Source organism: Myxocyprinus asiaticus, chromosome 50, assembly GCF_019703515.2.
Source record: "Myxocyprinus asiaticus isolate MX2 ecotype Aquarium Trade chromosome 50, UBuf_Myxa_2, whole genome shotgun sequence".
NCBI lineage: Eukaryota > Metazoa > Chordata > Actinopteri > Cypriniformes > Catostomidae > Myxocyprinus > Myxocyprinus asiaticus.
In genome coordinates, this window is record NC_059393.1 from 22,325,531 (window position 1) to 22,340,251 (window position 14,721).

Sequence of the window (14,721 nt, forward strand, 5' to 3'; positions counted from 1 at the left end):
CAGTTGCTGAACGATGGCATGCGTATATTAATAGAAAACAATTGTTTCAAACTTTAGGATGCTGTGTGTTATCCGGCTCACACGTCCAGTGTGAGAACCCCTTTAAAGAAATTCCTAATGGAATAGATATTATTATTTGAAAACACAACATGAAACGATAAGGGTCAAATAAAGAAAAACCTGCCAAACACAGTACTTTTCTTGACTTTGCATATCGTTTATAATGTTATAGATGGATAGAAAAAATTCAAATGAAAAAAATAAAGAAAATAAAAATGTATTTATGATATGACCCCTTTAAAATGAACGACTCAGAAGTATGCCTGGCTATACGTTTATTTTTCTCTCTCACATTTTTAAAAGTGCTAGTTTAAGTTTTATAATGTGGACTTGATGCTTATTCATGTGAAGCGTAAAAAGGAAACCTGATAAGCTCGCAACAGATTTGTATTTCTTTACAAAATGATACAATTGTCACTTTATTGCTTGGCATTGGTGATATATTCAACTATCAAAGAAAGTAACAACAAAATTAAATATGATTTACAGGGGCCTGGGAAGCTCAACATGTATTGACGCTGACTACCACCCCTGGAGTCACGAGTTCGTATCCAGGGTGTGATGAGTGACTCCAGTCAGATCTCCTAAGCAACCAAATTGGCCTGGTTGCTAGGGAGGGTGGCGTCACATGGGGTAACCTCCTCGTGGTTGCGATTAGGGGTTCTCGCTCTCAGTAAGGCGCGTGGTAAGTTGTGCATGGATCGCAGAGAGTAGCATGAGCCTCCACATGCTGTGAGTCTCTGCGGTGTCATGCACAATGAGCCACGTGATAAGATGCGTGGATTGACGGTCTCAGAAACAGAGGCAACTGAGACTTGTCCCCCGCCACCCAGATTGAGGCGCCACCACGAGGACCTACTAAGTAGCGGGAATTAGGCATTCCAAAATTGGAAGAAAAAGGGGATAAAAAATAAAACTATTATTTACAAGAGAACCTTAAGTAATCATATTAATTCAAATCTTCATGTCTGGCTCTCTTAGCTGGTCTTATTGTCTTCAGTATTTTTCACCTTGGGCATCCGGAATCGTGCCTTCTTGGAGTAAAGTAGATTCTTGTTAAACAGCAATGGAATATTGCCCAAATACAGGAACAGTGCGAGAATCATACCTGAAAAAGAAGATAAAAGATTACATTCCCATTCTGATGTTGTAGCTTTACAACTACCATCTCCTCAGGTGCACACTAAGACATATGCAAAACTTATTTTAAATGTTTCATTTATAGTGCAACAGCTAAGGAAATCTAGCAACCATACTTTACCCAGATTGATATGATTGAATGAGGGATGCACCGAAATTTCAGCCCCAATTTATTTTTTTTTTTTGCCATTTTCAGTTCACAGTCGAAAGAAGATAAAAAGCAAAAAATCTTGGCCGAAACTTTAAACAGAAAATGTTACTTTTAAATCTGATAACAGAAACATTAATATGGAGAAAAAGCAGCATTAATGTGAAATGATCTTGGTTTAACGAACTTTCTGTGAGTGATCCGTGAACTACACAGTCACAGATCAACCTCAATTATGGCAATAAAAACATGTATGGACAATAATAAAATATTCAAAATTGAAAATATAAGTTGTGCTTAAATTAGCCAAAAGTCAGTTTTTCATGTCTAGAGTTGTGCAATACTTCAAAAATATTATCATCCATTATACCACGGTTCTGTTGAATGCTTGATTCTGATTGGTTGATGGACGTTCTAAGGAGTGCTATTATTTTCCAGTGCACGCACGACTATGAAGTAGTTCCAGGTCTTGACCGCATACTGGTTCCATATCACTACGCCAATTTATTTAAGTTATTTCAAAGAGCCGTACAGGCAACTACAACAAAATAACCAAATAAAACAAAGACATTGGTTAAGTACATCGGATAAGAATGATAAATTATGTCTATAATATCCTAGCGATGTTACTTCTGAGGAGAGCTGCAACACATAAAGGTAATCCCACAAGCGATCTCTCTCAGTTTCTGAGCTTCTCTCTTTCGATCCCTCAAAAACAAACTCTCACACACGCACTAACTTATTACTCCAGTAAGTGCTCCAGTAGAGCCTCACTATCCTCCGTTGCTAGTTCTAAAGTGACGTTTTCAAACTAGCAACGAGGCTTGACGCTGAATCCGTGGCGGAAGAAATTAGTTCCACTCACAAGAGCATTTTAGGGACGAAAACCAGAAAATGTCTTGAGATAAAACCATGAACAGCTGTGGTAACCGTGGTATAAGCGGAATAATTGACTTTTAAAAGTTGTTGGAGCCTAGATGTTATAGCAGTAATGCCACCAGAACAAGTGTAATCACTTAAATATTAAAAATATTATAATATTTAGCATTTGTTTAGTTATTCCAAATAAAGTCTAATTTAAAAAAATAATTTTCTTTTTTTCGCCATAGTGTGTCTATAATTTTTTCGGTAGAATTTCTGACAAATTTTCATTTTGGTGCATCGCTAGTTTGAACAGAAGAATTCTGCACGCTCACCAAGTTCCCAAAATGTCCATTGCCTATATTTTTAAAAATGTATTATTCTTTTTATCCCCTTTCCTCCCTAATTTGGAATGCCCAAATCCCACTACTTAGTAGGTCCTCGTGGTGGCATGGTTACTCACCTCAATCCAGGTGGCAGAGGATAAGTCTCAGTTGCCTCTGCTTCTGAGACCATCATCTTATCACGTGGCTCACTGTGCATGACACTGCGGAGACTCACAGCATGTGGAGGCTCATGCTATTCTCCGCGATCCACGCACAAATTACCACACACCCCACTGAGAGCGAGAACCACTAATTGTGACCATGAGGAGGTTACCCCATGTGACTCTACCCTCCCTAGCAACCGGGCCAATTTGGTTGCTTAGGAGACCTGGCTGGAGTCACTCAACATGCACTGGATTCAAACTGGCGACTCCAGGGGTGGTAGTCAGTGTCAATACTCGCTAAGCTATCACGGCCCCCCATTGCCTAGATTTGATTTTTTGACTGTCCTTGATAGTAAAGGTACGGTCACACATACCTTTGCACGACGAAATTCTGCAGGCGAAATACAGTCAATGTACAGAACAATGGGAATCCACGCAATCGTGAATTTCATGAGATGGACTTCCGTTGGCGAAGAATTTCCTCGCACTGATTTCACCTTGAGTTCAAGTACGGTGAACTTTGACAGGCTAAATCGCCATGTTGACCAGTAGGAAGTTGCTTGGTTTGGCGGTAGCCTCTGTGTGGGTGGTGCTTAGTACATAGCTACATTGAATATTCACAATGAACATAAATATTTTTAGTGATGAGTTTTAACTGAACTCTTTTTAACAAGTCGCACTGAGTATAAAGTGCAGCATTAAAAAAAGGCTGTTTGACAATTATATTTTTGCTGGTTTCACACACGCTCAATGTCTGCCCACGCCACCTTCGCCCGCAAGAAGGTATGTGTGATTTAGGGATGTGCGAGACTAGTTGACTAAACGGTTCTGATGCTGCTAGTCGACACTAGAATAACTAGTCGGTTAATATTTTTTCCCATTAAACTGTTCAACATTTTCACACATTTACGTTTGGCTTTATATTTTTACAAAGGCTGCTCTTAAATTACTGCCATATTAATGACAGCTGTCATATTAGATCAATGGCTAATGTACATCGTGAAATACGCGCAACTTTTCAGCGCATTTTTTCTCTCTCGTAGATTTGGCTTACTTGTTAATTATTTTCAACAATGTCCTGACTGTTTTAATATGTTAAGTAACTTTTACTTGGTGAATTCCATTTAGAACAGGCTATTTGGGTTGCTCTATTGGTCCTGTACTGTTCATAAATTGTTTTCAAATAATCTGCCTGTATTTGCTAACATTAATTCAGTGAATGCGTGTCATGTTCTGTATTTAATGTACAATGATCATAATGCAAGGCGAGCATGTCGCAGATAAATGCCTCTTTTCAGCTGAATTTAGCATTGGATTTGGAACAGATTAAGTATTTTGAATGGGTCGCATAACATATATATTTTTTTTTTTTACTGTTTTCTGAAGGTTGGTTTCTTTTTAGATTAGTCGACTAGTCAACTCGTCATTGAAATTAGTCGTTCCACACATCCCTAGTGCGACTGCACCTTAACGTTGATTCTACATTTGAAATATTTGACATTTGAGAGTACGAACCAATAAGAGGCCCGAGCCAGTAGACAACAGCATACTCCAAGAAGGTATGTCCAGGACAGGTGAATGTAAGTGCAAAGGCAAGTGACGGATTCACATATCCAGATGTGTAATTATTTCCTGTGAACAAAGAGGGATAGGTGAACACCAGGACATTAAGTCACCACACCAGCTCAAATTAATAAGATCAAGAATGTCTAGAGTAACAATTTTGGCCCTTAAAAGACACAAATCTTTTTTTATTTTGATCCCTTTTTCTCCCAGTTTGGAATGCCCAATTCCCACTACTTAGTAGGTCCTTGTGGTGGTGTGGTTACTCACCTCAATTTGGGTGGCAGAGGACAAGTTTCAGTTGCCTCTGCTTCTGAGACAGTCAATCCACACATCTTATCATGTGGCTCATTGTGCATGACACTGCAGAGACTCACAGCATGTGGAGGCTCATGCTACTCTCTGTGATCCACACACAACTAACCATGCGCCCCACTAAGAGCAAGAACCACTAATTGCAACCACAAGGAGGTTACCCCATGTTGACTCTACCCTCCCTAGTAACCGGGCCAAATTAGTTGCTTAGGAGACCTGGCTGGAGTCACTCAGCACACCCTGGATTTGAACTTGTGACTCCAGGGTTGGTAGTCAGCGGCAATACTCACTAAGCTACCCAGGCCCCCTAAAAGGCACAAATCTAAAATATAACACATGGTATATGGTACATATTTTAATTAATTTCTCAAACAAGACCCTATGAATTTAAAGATCATCAATATGCTAGTATACTCCTAAAAGTTGACGAATTTAACTTCACAGTATTTCTCCAATGGAATGTGACATAACTAAAGCTTATTGACTCCATACATAAGAAAAACACAAAGAAAAAATACATCAACAAAGAAAACTGTGCTTGTCAAGCGATTCCACTGGGTCTTTACTGTGTCTTTATTCTAGTTTTTGTAAATAACTGTCCAAGGCGTACTCACCTGCATAGGCGAAGAAAGTTAGCAAAAAAGCCAAGATGGGAATTCTCAGCAGCTGTGTCCTGTTCATTAGGATGAGGTAAACTAGGTAAAAAGTCATCGCGCTAATAGCTTCTGCAAAGGCTCCTTGTAACACAGTGGCTCGCAAAGAAGTACTACACTCTGCCATCATCAGATTCTTGATCATATGCATATCCGTCAGCTCCATTTCCCAGTATTTACCAGCAACTACGAGGGCAAGGTATGCGCCAAGAAATTGTGACGCAACGCTAAGAACAGCACCGACAGCATAAGTTTCTTTCTGGAGGAGTCCCATTATGGTCACTGCTGGATTGCCACTCACACCTTGCATGATTATACCATGGATAACTATAGCTAGGAAAAGTATTGTGAATGCAACATCTGGTCCCAGTGCACCAGCCCATTGTCCGACCTCTGAAATAGTCTCCACTTCTAATCTACAGGCAGCAAGTGCAAATGCAGCAATGAATTCTGTTAGGAAACTCCACCGCTGTTTCCAGCGGGCGAACAGCACCCTTCCAACTGCACAAGTGCTAACCACAGTTAAGAAGTAGGCCAGAGAAGTGTTAAGCCCTGACATGACGCCTGGTGTAGTGCACAGCTTGCTGTGCTTAGCAAAAAGAAAGACTTGAGCTCACCAGTTCTATATTTGCTCAAAGCCTGTGATAACGTGGCACACGGACATGCTTTGTTCTTATCAAAAGTAGCTTTTTTTGCTTGTTTTGTCACACACCTTGAGCCAAAAAAAACATGCTGACCTATTCAAGGCCACCTTTGAAAGTGGCCAAGTGACTTTGGGTCCCCCTAGAGGTAGAGGGTGGTATTGCTCTTCATTGTTTAGCTGATCTATTGTTGCACAATCATCTGTTTGTTCTCATTTGGAATTTTGCTTGGTATACAAATTAACAGGTCTAGTACAATTGTAATTCATATGCTACGAAATTTGTGGTTTTGTAATGGTTTGGTGGAGAAGGAACCTAAGCAATATAATGAGCCTTCTCACCATCCTATTCCAGGCCTCGTTGGCGCAGTAGGCAGCGCGTCAGTCTCATAATCTGAAGGTCGTGAGTTCGAGCCTCACACGGGGCAAGATTTTTTTTCCTGCCGTAGTACAAACAATCAAGTAAAGTTTTATGATGTTAATGTAAATACAGTGTAACTGAAGATCAACCAATATGCACACTTTTTTAAGCAGTTAACATTTCTTTGATAACAGGTTTATCAAAGACTAATAGATGATGCCATCTGGTGGACCTAGCAAGAATATCATCTTAGAGATGACTTTGAAGTCATGAATTGAGAAATACAGTTTTGTACGAGGAGGGATCCATCAGAAGTGAAAGACTCCAAAAACCACCAGGCTAATAAAGCAGCCTTAGAGGAGTACATCGAGCTTTTGCCATAAGGCCGTGAGGCCATTTGTGTTAAGACAGAGAATATGGGTTCTAAAAGCTCCCAGCAAATACTCGTCTCAAATGAGTCCTCCAGCTCCACACAGTCCTCACCTTCCGTCTCTTCTGTCCATTCCCTTCTTGTTAGCAAAACACGCAATCCACAGAGCCTGACAATCACCAGTGGCCCAACCAAGTAAGCAGTCTTTTGAAGTATCAATTGTTTTTTTTAACACACCTTTTGAGTAAAGTAACTATTGTGCAGATTTAATTAATGTTTCAGTTGTGGTGTCTGTAATCTTCAGCTTTAATTGGAAGAACTAGAATGGCACCTCAACCAACTGTGCCAGCTGTGGAAAGAACCACTGATTTGGCCTCTGAGCAAGAGGACCATGAACTGGTAGAACTGGCGGACTTGGTGGAATCCAAAGTGTCCCGTTAGCACAGAAACATCTGAATGCTATTTTGGAGGTTTTATATGCAAAATTGCCTTCCTGTGGGCTGGACTCGCACATTGCCTCCTGCTGATCAGCTTTGAATATCAAAGACTTTAAGTGGTCAGCACAAAACCAGCCAGAAATGGACTTCACCAAGGTGGACCAGAAGTGGTTGTACCCTCCCCAGTGTCCCTTTGCCATAACTGTACTTTCCCTGGATGCCATGAAAGCTGTGGCGAGTCAAGCTGACATGTCCACATTCAGACTGTGTGAAAGAGGAGCTTACATCAGCCAACCTGCATCAGAAACAGGTCAGACAGGTCATTGATGTTAATACATATTACTTCATGGCCTTTGAGTATCTGTCATGCAGGAAATGCAAGAGAAGAGTGATTAGCTGGAGCTTTGGCATAGTGTCACAGCTTCACATTAGTCACAGGCTCCAGTTCCCTTGCATCCTTACATTAAAGATGGCATGTGACATGACAGTGGTCTGACTTCTGAGTCAGGAGGTCTGGGGAACAGTAGCAGTCAAGTACAGAAGATGTTGGAGGAGCAGCACTCTGAAGTGTGACTGCAAAAGACTACTCAGTATCTGACAGACTGCCAGAGTTTTTGCAATGCAGTCACCTGAGGACTTGTGAAGCGTGTGTCTTTCCAAGATCCACCTGCCATGCTTCCGGTACCCAAGCACCAGTGGCTGATGCAGGTGTATGCTTAGGATGTGCTCCAAAAACTGGAAGAGGTGAGGGGGTTCATTTTCTTCAGATTCAGGATTAGACTCAGGCTCAAACATGAATGGCTGAATTCCTCCAGCTGCCATTTTTATCCATCCAATCTTTTGAAAACAATTCCACATGTGTTCAGGAGGGGGCGTTGACACTTATTTCAAATGCAATGATGTTACCCAATCATAGCAGTGGGTGTTTACATTGAAGTCTTAAAGGAGACACGACCCGAAAATGGAGCTTTATAATCACAGGATAGAAAATGGACAATTATTTCTAAATTATGACTAGTTTTGATGAGAAAATCATACTAACATTATAAGTGGACCTCAGTGAACATTATAAAAATAAATAAAAAATGCAACGCATGACACCTAGATACTCATGATAAAATCACACATGAAACGTTGGATTATTTGTTGTTATTAGTCATCGGTAAAATAAAATAAAAAAACACTGAAAAGGTGAATGAAAAAAATGCAGAAGCAAAATACTGGCCAGTACGGGGATCGAACCCGCGACCTTGGCGTTATTAGCACCACGCTCTAACCAACTGAGCTAACCGGCCACGAGATCAATTTTGAAAAATCAGTGTTAAAAATAACACAGTGGCACTTTTTTCAGTAAAGAGTAAATGAATCAAAGGGTAAAATAGTCACTCAGAGTAATGCACTTTGAAGGTTTATTTTACATATAGAGAAACATAAAACGGAATAAGACATTAAAAAAAAAAAGATTGTATGAAATCACTATAGTGACAAAAAAAATCACTGTTTTACCTCAAATCTTACCTAGACGTATTTCCTAACTTGTGCTTCTTTGAGCAATATTGGAACTGTGTACTGCAGCACTTTATGTTTCAGTCTCCCAAGCATAAAAGACTCATGTTTTGGCATGCCTTACTTGTAAGTTACTCTGGATAAATATCTCCTACCTAAAGGAATACTTGTATAAAAAATAAGTAAATAACTTTAAAGATGGAAAAAGAGAAAAAAAAGTTGCTGCATTGGCCGGGAATCGAACCCGGGCCTCCCGCGTGGCAGGCGAGAATTCTACCACTGAACCACCAATGCTCGCATGGAATTTCGATCTTTGTGATGTCACACAGATATGTAAGGTATATTCCCTTTATCTTTTTAACTTTATTTACTTGTTCTTTCCTAAGTTCTTAGGATACGGAGTCAATTGTTCTAAATCTGATAGTGTACTGTCCAGTAGCTGGCCTTCCAGCCGGGCGCCTTCCAATGGCCCAAACAGGGCATTAAGTATTTGGGGATTTTATTCCCAGCAAATTTGTCTGATTTAGTTAGAGTTCATTTTGATCCTTTAATAAAATGATTTCGAGCGATGTGGCCAGGTGGGCTTCATTACATTTATCTATGATTGTGAAGGTTAATGTTATTAAAATAAATTGTATTCCAAACTACCTGCTACAGTCACTCCCTACAGATGTCCCCCTCTCTTATTTCAAGCTATTTGAGAGCATAGCGAAGTCTTTCATATGGAATGGTAAACGACCCACATTACATTTCAGTAAGCTGCATAGGCCGATTGACAAAAGTGAGCTAGGCCTACCCATGATTCTTTTTAAGATGCGTTCGGTCTCAGATATTTGGCTCATTGGTAGCTTCCACCTGAGTGAGCCACTCCTTGGTTTGATATTGAACAGGAAGTTCTTGTCCCTATTTTGCCATTGCAAAGCCTTTCCATCAAACTAAATAGAGAAGTTAAATCACACCCTGTTATTTCACATTTGCACTCAGTATGGACAAAAGTGTCCAGAGTGTTTAATTCATACATTTATCTAAATGTTTCCTCAAGCTTATGGCTGAACCCCAAATTATGTATTGATAAATCCCCTTTCTGCTGGACAGAGTGGATTGTGAGGGGGGTTGCTACACTCGGTGACCTATATGAGAGGTGTGTTGAGATCCTTTGAAAATTTGGTACAACATTTTGGGATCCCTAGATCTCAGTTTTTTAGGTATCTACAGCTGCGCCACTTGCTCTGTACTATTTTTGGAAATAGCATTCACCCCCTTAAAGCAGCAGATACTATGAGATTGGTGATTGCTGCTTTTGGAAAAGGTCATGAGGCATCAGTGTATTACTCCCTGTTAATTCAGTCTGGGGGACGGAGCCTCAACCACTCTCAAGAGATTATGGGAGAAAGATTTAAACTTGGTATTGGAGGAAGGAGAGTGGGCTAGGATTCTAAAAAATGTCAAGTCTGCATCTAGAGACACAAGGGTGCATCTAATGCAATTCAAGATTTTACATCGGTTCTATTGGAACCCCTCTAGATTGTATAGGCTTAGTCTTAACAACACACCCACCTGCTGGCAATGCCAATCAAAGGATGGAGACATAACCCATGTCTAGGGGGTGTTGAGATCCAGGAGTTTTGGTTGAAGGTTCAGTGGCTGGTGTGCGAAGTATTAGGCACTTGGGTATCATTTTGCCCCAGACTCTGTAATTAGGGTGATGGGGCAGTCATCGACATTGAAAATAGGCACATAAAGAGTTGGGTCTTAACCAGTGTCATGATCGCCAGGCAGATCATTTTAAGGGGTTGGTGGTCGGATGGAGGAGTCTTGGAGATGGGAAGGGTGGTGGCCTTTGCGGAGGAGTTATTTAGAAGAATGGGGAAGTACAACGGGTTCGTGGAGAAATGGGGTGGGTATATGTCATTTATGGATGGGTGATTATTATTATTATATTTTTTATTTATTTATTTATTTTGTGTGTGTGTGTGTGTGTGTGTGTCTATATAATTTGCGACCACTGGGATGTTGTTGGGGCCAGGGTGGGATTGGGATTGGGATTGGGATTGGGATTGGGAGGGGTAATAGTGGAGGTTAAATAAAAAATTGTTAATCTGAAAATGACTGTTTTGGTTTTAGCATGCATGCAAACATGTTGTCATGATGCATTTGGACTAGTAATGTTTTCTTTTGAAATGCATGGCTGCCAATAAGTGAAATTAGAAAAGTCATGTTTCAGAGTAAAATTAGTGAATTCTGACGAAAAATGACTCCAACCAGCTTTCTAAGCTTAGAAAGATGCTTTGGGCCTTTGAGATCTGTTTCATGATGTTTGCCCAGTTTTGAGTTGACATTCAGATTTCTTCACTAAAATGACTGTTTGTGTCTTATCATGCATGCAAACAGGTTGTAATTATGTATTTTGGCTTGTAATGCTTTCTTTTGAAATGCATGTTTGTCAATGAGTGAAATTAGAGAAAAGTCATGTTTCATTGAAAAATAAGTGAATTCTGATGAAAATGGATCCAAACAGCTTTCTGAGTTAAAACAGTTTCTTTTAGGTCTTTGAGAGCAGTTTAATGAAGATTACACAGTTCTGTGTTGGCATTCAGATTTCTTCATTAAAATGACTGATTATGTCTTATCATGCATGCAAAAAATTTAAAAGTGACAGGGATCTACTGAGGAGAGGCTGATAGAATATGTGCTTTAGAGGTAAATAAATGAGCGCTCCACAGGATGCTGAAGTTGTGTGAGGTTGGTTTATTACATCTGTTTAAACTAGATATGTGCATATTTGCAGATAGTATATGATATTAGTTTTATTGTTATTTGCCTTTTTATCATTAGAAATGTAAGTTAAATGTTGCAGGGAACACATATGCAGGGACTACAGTTAGTACTCTCCCACCTAAATGAATACATGTAAAAAGAAGAAAAAACACCTTTAAAGATGAATAAAATAAGCTACTGCATTGGCCGGGAATCGAACCCGGGCCTCCCGCGTGGCAGGCGAGAATTCTACCACTGAACCACCAATGCTCGCATACAATCGTCTCTTTTATGATGTCACACTCAATCATGCAGCCTTGTAAGCCTAAGTTCCAAACGAGGACACTTACCTTCATCATAAGGCTTTTGCTGACCCAACCGGTTGCTTCTCCTTGGATTCATCCAGAGTTTAGTAAACTACAATGCTAAAATACGGAAAATGTAGCGAAATAAATGCTGTAGGACTGGTATTACTTTTAAAATACTTGTACATATGGCACAGAACAATGATTATCAGGCAACTATAACCAATACAAATATTACATAAAATATGACCTAATTATAAAAGATAAAATAGTTGTCAAGCACACATCCAAGACGACTAATTAATCAACCACGAGGTGATGCGCCTCGCCCAAATATGTTTTGGCTTACCTGTACTTCCAACTGCTCATTTCAATACATAGATCCTTAGAGGTTTAAAGGAATAGTTCACCTAAAATTTTAAATTTCTCATCATTTACTCACCCTCATTCCATCCCAGATGTGCAAGACTTTCTTTCTGCTGCAGAACACAAATGAAGATTTCGATTTTTGAAGAATATTTCAGCTCTGTAAATCCATACAATGCAAGTGAATGGTGACCAGAACTCTGAAGGTCAAAAAAAGCAGATAAAGGCAGCATTAAAGTAATCTGCACGACTCCAGTGGGTTAATCAATGTCATCTTAAGTGAGCCAGATGGTTTTGGGTGAGAACAGACCAAAAATGTAATTCCTTTTTCACAACAAATCTTGACAGCAGTATCTTTGACGTTCATGATTTCAAGTTTGATTACACTTCCTTTAGCACCATCATGCGTCAAACACTAGGAAGTGTAATTGAGCTTGAAATCACGATTGTGCCCAGAGATTGCAATGGCAAGATGTGCAGTGAAAAAGGAGTTATATTTCAGTCAGTTCTCACCTAGATCATTTCAGAAGACATTGATTAAACTACTGGAGTCGAATGGATTAATTTAATGTTGCTTTTATCTGCTTTTTGGAGCTTCAAAGGCCTGGCCACCATTCACTTGCATTGAAATGACCTACAGCTGAAATATTCTTCTAAAAATCTTCATTTGTGTTCTGCAGAGGAAAGAAAGTCATACACATCTGTGATGGCATGAGGGTGAGTAAATGATGAGAGAATTTTCATTTTTTTGTGAACTACCCCTTTAAAGTTATCCAAAAACTTGACAGGAAATTTCAAATATCAGACAAACCAGGATCTGAGTTTTGGCAATCTTAAGGTCTTAAAGGCTGATTGAGTCTACCTGCAAATCTTTCATACACTCAAATTCAGAAAACTTGAGGTATTAAAGAGAATACTTGCAGATCATTCAGAAAATAACTTGATGGATTCCTAATATTATCAAATAGAGAATAAGGCCTACTTTAGCCTACTTGGTCGGAGCGTCAAACGTTTGTTAACATTTTGTGAACTTTTTTCTTCTTTTTTATGCATCTGTTCAAATAAAGCATTATATTTATTTGCTCAAAAAAATACATTTTGGTCAACAGTCTCATCGTTGATTCCTATGCAACATCGTTTCACAAACCATCGTTCGAACCAATCAGTTTTACCAACAAAGATTAATTTTAAGGTAACGAAAGAGGAAACTTTGGGGGGAAAAAAATAACAATAACATTTAGCAAGTTTAGGTTTTTGTCCAAATGTAGAACCGTAAGAAACGTCCACAAACTTCAAATAATTGTTATATCCAACTAAATGCTGATTTCGACGCCAAATTATTTAAATATCTTGTATTAACATTCAGAAATGTATCCCAGATAAGGACAGACTACCTCATAAAAACATTAATGGGAAAAGGGCAATTTTTCCATTCTGTTGAGTTGTTTTTCCAGTGACCCTCACTGCGCGATCGTTGACGTTTGGATTTTGGGCGGGAAAGAGAATTGAACTGACGTGACCAATTGAATAAATGGGTTTCATCGACATAAACAAACAAAAAACAAAATATATATATTTTTTTTGCAATTTAATACTGCTTGTACAGGTGCATCTCAATAAATTAGAATGTCGTGGAAAAGTTCATTTATTTCAGTAATTCAACTCAAATTGTGAAACTCGTGTATTAAATAAATTCAATGCACACAGACTGAAGTAGTTTAAGTCTTTGGTTCTTTTAATTGTGATGATTTTGGCTCACATTTAACAAAAACCCACCAATTCACTATCTCAAAAAATTAGAATACATCATAAGACCAATAAAAAAAACATTTTTAGTGAATTGTTGGCCTTCTGGAAAGTATGTTCATTTACTTATATGTACTCAGTACTTGGTAGGGGCTCCTTTTGCTTTAATTACTGCCTCAATTTGGCGTGGCATGGAGGTGATCAGTTTGTGGCACTGCTGAGGTGGTATGGAAGCCCAGGTTTCTTTGACAGTGGCCTTCAGCTCATCTGCATTTTTTGGTCTCTTGTTTCTCATTTTCCTCTTGACAATACCCCATAGATTCTCTATGGGGTTCAGGTCTGGTGAGTTTGCTGGCCAGTCAAGCACACCAACACCATGGTCATTTAACCAACTGTTGGTGCTTTTGGCAGTGTGGGCAGGTGCCAAATCCTGCTGGAAAATGAAATCAGCATCTTTAAAAAGCTGGTCAGCAGAAGGAAGCATGAAGTGCTCCAAAATTTCTTGGTAAACGGGTGCAGTGACTTTGGTTTTCAAAAAACACAATGGACCAACACCAGCAGATGACATTGCACCCCAAATCATCACAGACTGTGGAAACTTAACACTGGACTTCAAGCAACTTGGGCTATGAGCTTCTCCACCCTTCCTCCAGACTCTAGGACCTTGGTTTCCAAATGAAATACAAAACTTGCTCTCATCTGAAAAGAGGAATTTGGAACACTGGGCAACAGTCCAGTTCTTCTTCTCCTTAGCCCAGGTAAGACGCCTCTGACGTTGTCTGTGGTTCAGGAGTGGCTTGACAAGAGGAATACGACAACTGTAGCCAAATTCCTTGACACGTCTGTGTGTGGTGGCTCTTGATACCTTGACCCCAGCCTCAGTCCATTCCTTGTGAAGTTCACCCAAATTCTTGAACCGATTTTGCTTGACAATCATAAGGCTGCGGTTCTCTCGGTTGGTTGTGCATCTTTTTCTTCCACACTTTTTCCTTCCACTCAACTT

General features: G+C 39.6%; 2 protein-coding genes and 4 non-coding genes across 6 annotated transcripts in view; 2 read left to right on the forward strand and 4 right to left on the reverse strand.

The window, feature by feature from the left end:
• Positions 1-14,721, forward strand: part of LOC127438849 (uncharacterized) — a 687,566-nt gene that overhangs the window by 30,627 nt on the left and 642,218 nt on the right. The window lies entirely within an intron of this gene.
• Positions 319-5,815, reverse strand: aqp12 (aquaporin 12). The gene is made up of 3 exons (XM_051694752.1): positions 5,192-5,815; positions 4,215-4,331; positions 319-1,168 (listed from the first exon to the last, which is right to left on the reverse strand). The coding sequence occupies exons 1-3, from the start codon at positions 5,787-5,789 to the stop codon at positions 1,038-1,040; spliced, it is 846 nt and encodes a 281-aa protein (XP_051550712.1). The 5' UTR covers positions 5,790-5,815; the 3' UTR covers positions 319-1,037.
• trnam-cau (transfer RNA methionine (anticodon CAU)) lies at positions 6,226-6,298 on the forward strand. Its single transcript has one exon. It is a non-coding gene; the product is annotated as a tRNA-Met (tRNA).
• Positions 8,260-8,333, reverse strand: trnai-aau (transfer RNA isoleucine (anticodon AAU)). Its single transcript has one exon. It is a non-coding gene; the product is annotated as a tRNA-Ile (tRNA).
• Positions 8,768-8,838, reverse strand: trnag-gcc (transfer RNA glycine (anticodon GCC)). Its single transcript has one exon. It is a non-coding gene; the product is annotated as a tRNA-Gly (tRNA).
• Positions 11,501-11,571, reverse strand: trnag-gcc (transfer RNA glycine (anticodon GCC)). Its single transcript has one exon. It is a non-coding gene; the product is annotated as a tRNA-Gly (tRNA).

Excerpts from the sequence above, each read along its gene's own strand:
- aqp12 (XM_051694752.1), bottom strand. The coding sequence starts at position 5,789 with ATGTCAGGGCTTAACACTTCTCTGGCCTACTTCTTAACTGTGGTTAGC. Across the intron at positions 4,332-5,191 it reads AACTTTCTTCGCCTATGCAG|GAAATAATTACACATCTGGA; the intron begins GTGAGTACGCCT and ends CTTTGTTCACAG. Across the intron at positions 1,169-4,214 it reads CTGGCTCGGGCCTCTTATTG|GTATGATTCTCGCACTGTTC; the intron begins GTTCGTACTCTC and ends CTTCTTTTTCAG.